General features: G+C 43.8%; 1 protein-coding gene across 1 annotated transcript in view; it reads right to left on the bottom strand.

Moving 5' to 3' along the window:
- Window positions 1-182, bottom strand: part of LOC119283579 (integrator complex subunit 3-like) — a 2572-nt gene extending 2390 nt beyond the window's left edge. Inside the window, exon 1 of the mRNA XM_037563061.1 lies at window positions 4-182. Within this exon, the coding sequence (XP_037418958.1) occupies window positions 4-182 (179 nt within the window). The remainder of the gene's footprint in view (window positions 1-3) is intronic.
- Between the last annotated feature and the right edge of the window lie 1047 nt (window positions 183-1229).

Below are 1229 nucleotides of genomic sequence, written 5' to 3'. Positions count from 1 at the left end.
GACGGGTGGGTGAGGAAGGAGAAGGCTAGGGCGTGGGGGAGGTGCGGGGAGGAGAGATCGGAGGGGGATGGGTCGGGGAGGAGGAGGTGCGCGGAGAGGAGAGGGTGCTCCGGGGAGGAGGTTGACGTGGGGGGCGGACTGTGGTCGCCGCCGGCGAGCAGCCGTGGCGGCGGCGGCGCCATCGCGGGAGGCCGGAGGATGAAAAGAGGTTAGCGCTCGATGATGGATAGATGGGTCCTCTTTTTAGGGGTTTTTTAGCTTTTTTTTTAGAATTAGCATTTTTTTAAGGATTCCTATATACGTAGACATAAGGGGTGCGCTATATTTGCCATACATTGTCACATTACTTTTTGTCACACTTGACTAAGGTGGTATTTGGTTCTTTAGTCCTAGGATTTTTTCTAGTCCTAATTAAAAAGTCCTTAGTCTCTAAAAAGTCTTTTCCTGTTTGTTTTCAGAGACTAAAAAGTCCCTAATTCCTTTCTAGAGGTTATTAAATGATCATGTTACCTTTAGTATATAGAAAAAATAACAATCAAACAATATCATGGGGTGGCGGACCAATGGGTGCATGAAGGAGCATTGTTGAAAAAGCCCCAAAAAGTCTCAAAAAGACTCTCCTTGAGAGTCTTCTTCATTTAGTCCCAAATGTCTAGTTTAGTCCCTAAAAAGTCCCTCTCGTTTGGTAAAAAAGTCTTTAAAAGAGACTTTTTCTATTCCCTACACAAAAAAATCCCTGAAAACAAACACCCCCTAACTTGAGTTGCTCAAATTATTAGGGCCTGTTTGGTTTGCAGCCTAAGCTTGCCACACCTAACCTTAGTCGTGCCACAATAGCTTAGGCATGTGTTTGGTTTATTTCCACATTTGTGGCTTGTCACACTTTTCTAGCCACTTGATCCACATGTCATAGACTCAACTTTTTGCTAAATCTTGCCACACTTGTGGTGGCCATTTTGTGAGCCATACTTTGCCTAAACTCGGTTGTGGCAAAATTAGTCATGAACCAACACAGGCCCTTAGCCACACTTTGGCTTGTCTAAGGGAATCTTGTCACACATTTTATGCTATGACATGTGGGGTTTACTTCTATAAAAAAAAATTTGTCTTGGGTGTGACTAGAAACAAACACCCATCTAACTTGATCAAACTTGTCTAAAGTAAGATGTGGTAAAGTATGGCAAGATGTGGCTAGAAACCAAACAGCCCTTAAATTTCTTAGTGGGCTG

This window comes from Triticum dicoccoides, chromosome 4A (genome assembly GCF_002162155.2).
Source record: "Triticum dicoccoides isolate Atlit2015 ecotype Zavitan chromosome 4A, WEW_v2.0, whole genome shotgun sequence".
In the NCBI taxonomy this organism is placed as follows: domain Eukaryota; kingdom Viridiplantae; phylum Streptophyta; class Magnoliopsida; order Poales; family Poaceae; genus Triticum; species Triticum dicoccoides.
This window is presented reverse-complemented; position numbering and strand designations above follow the sequence as displayed.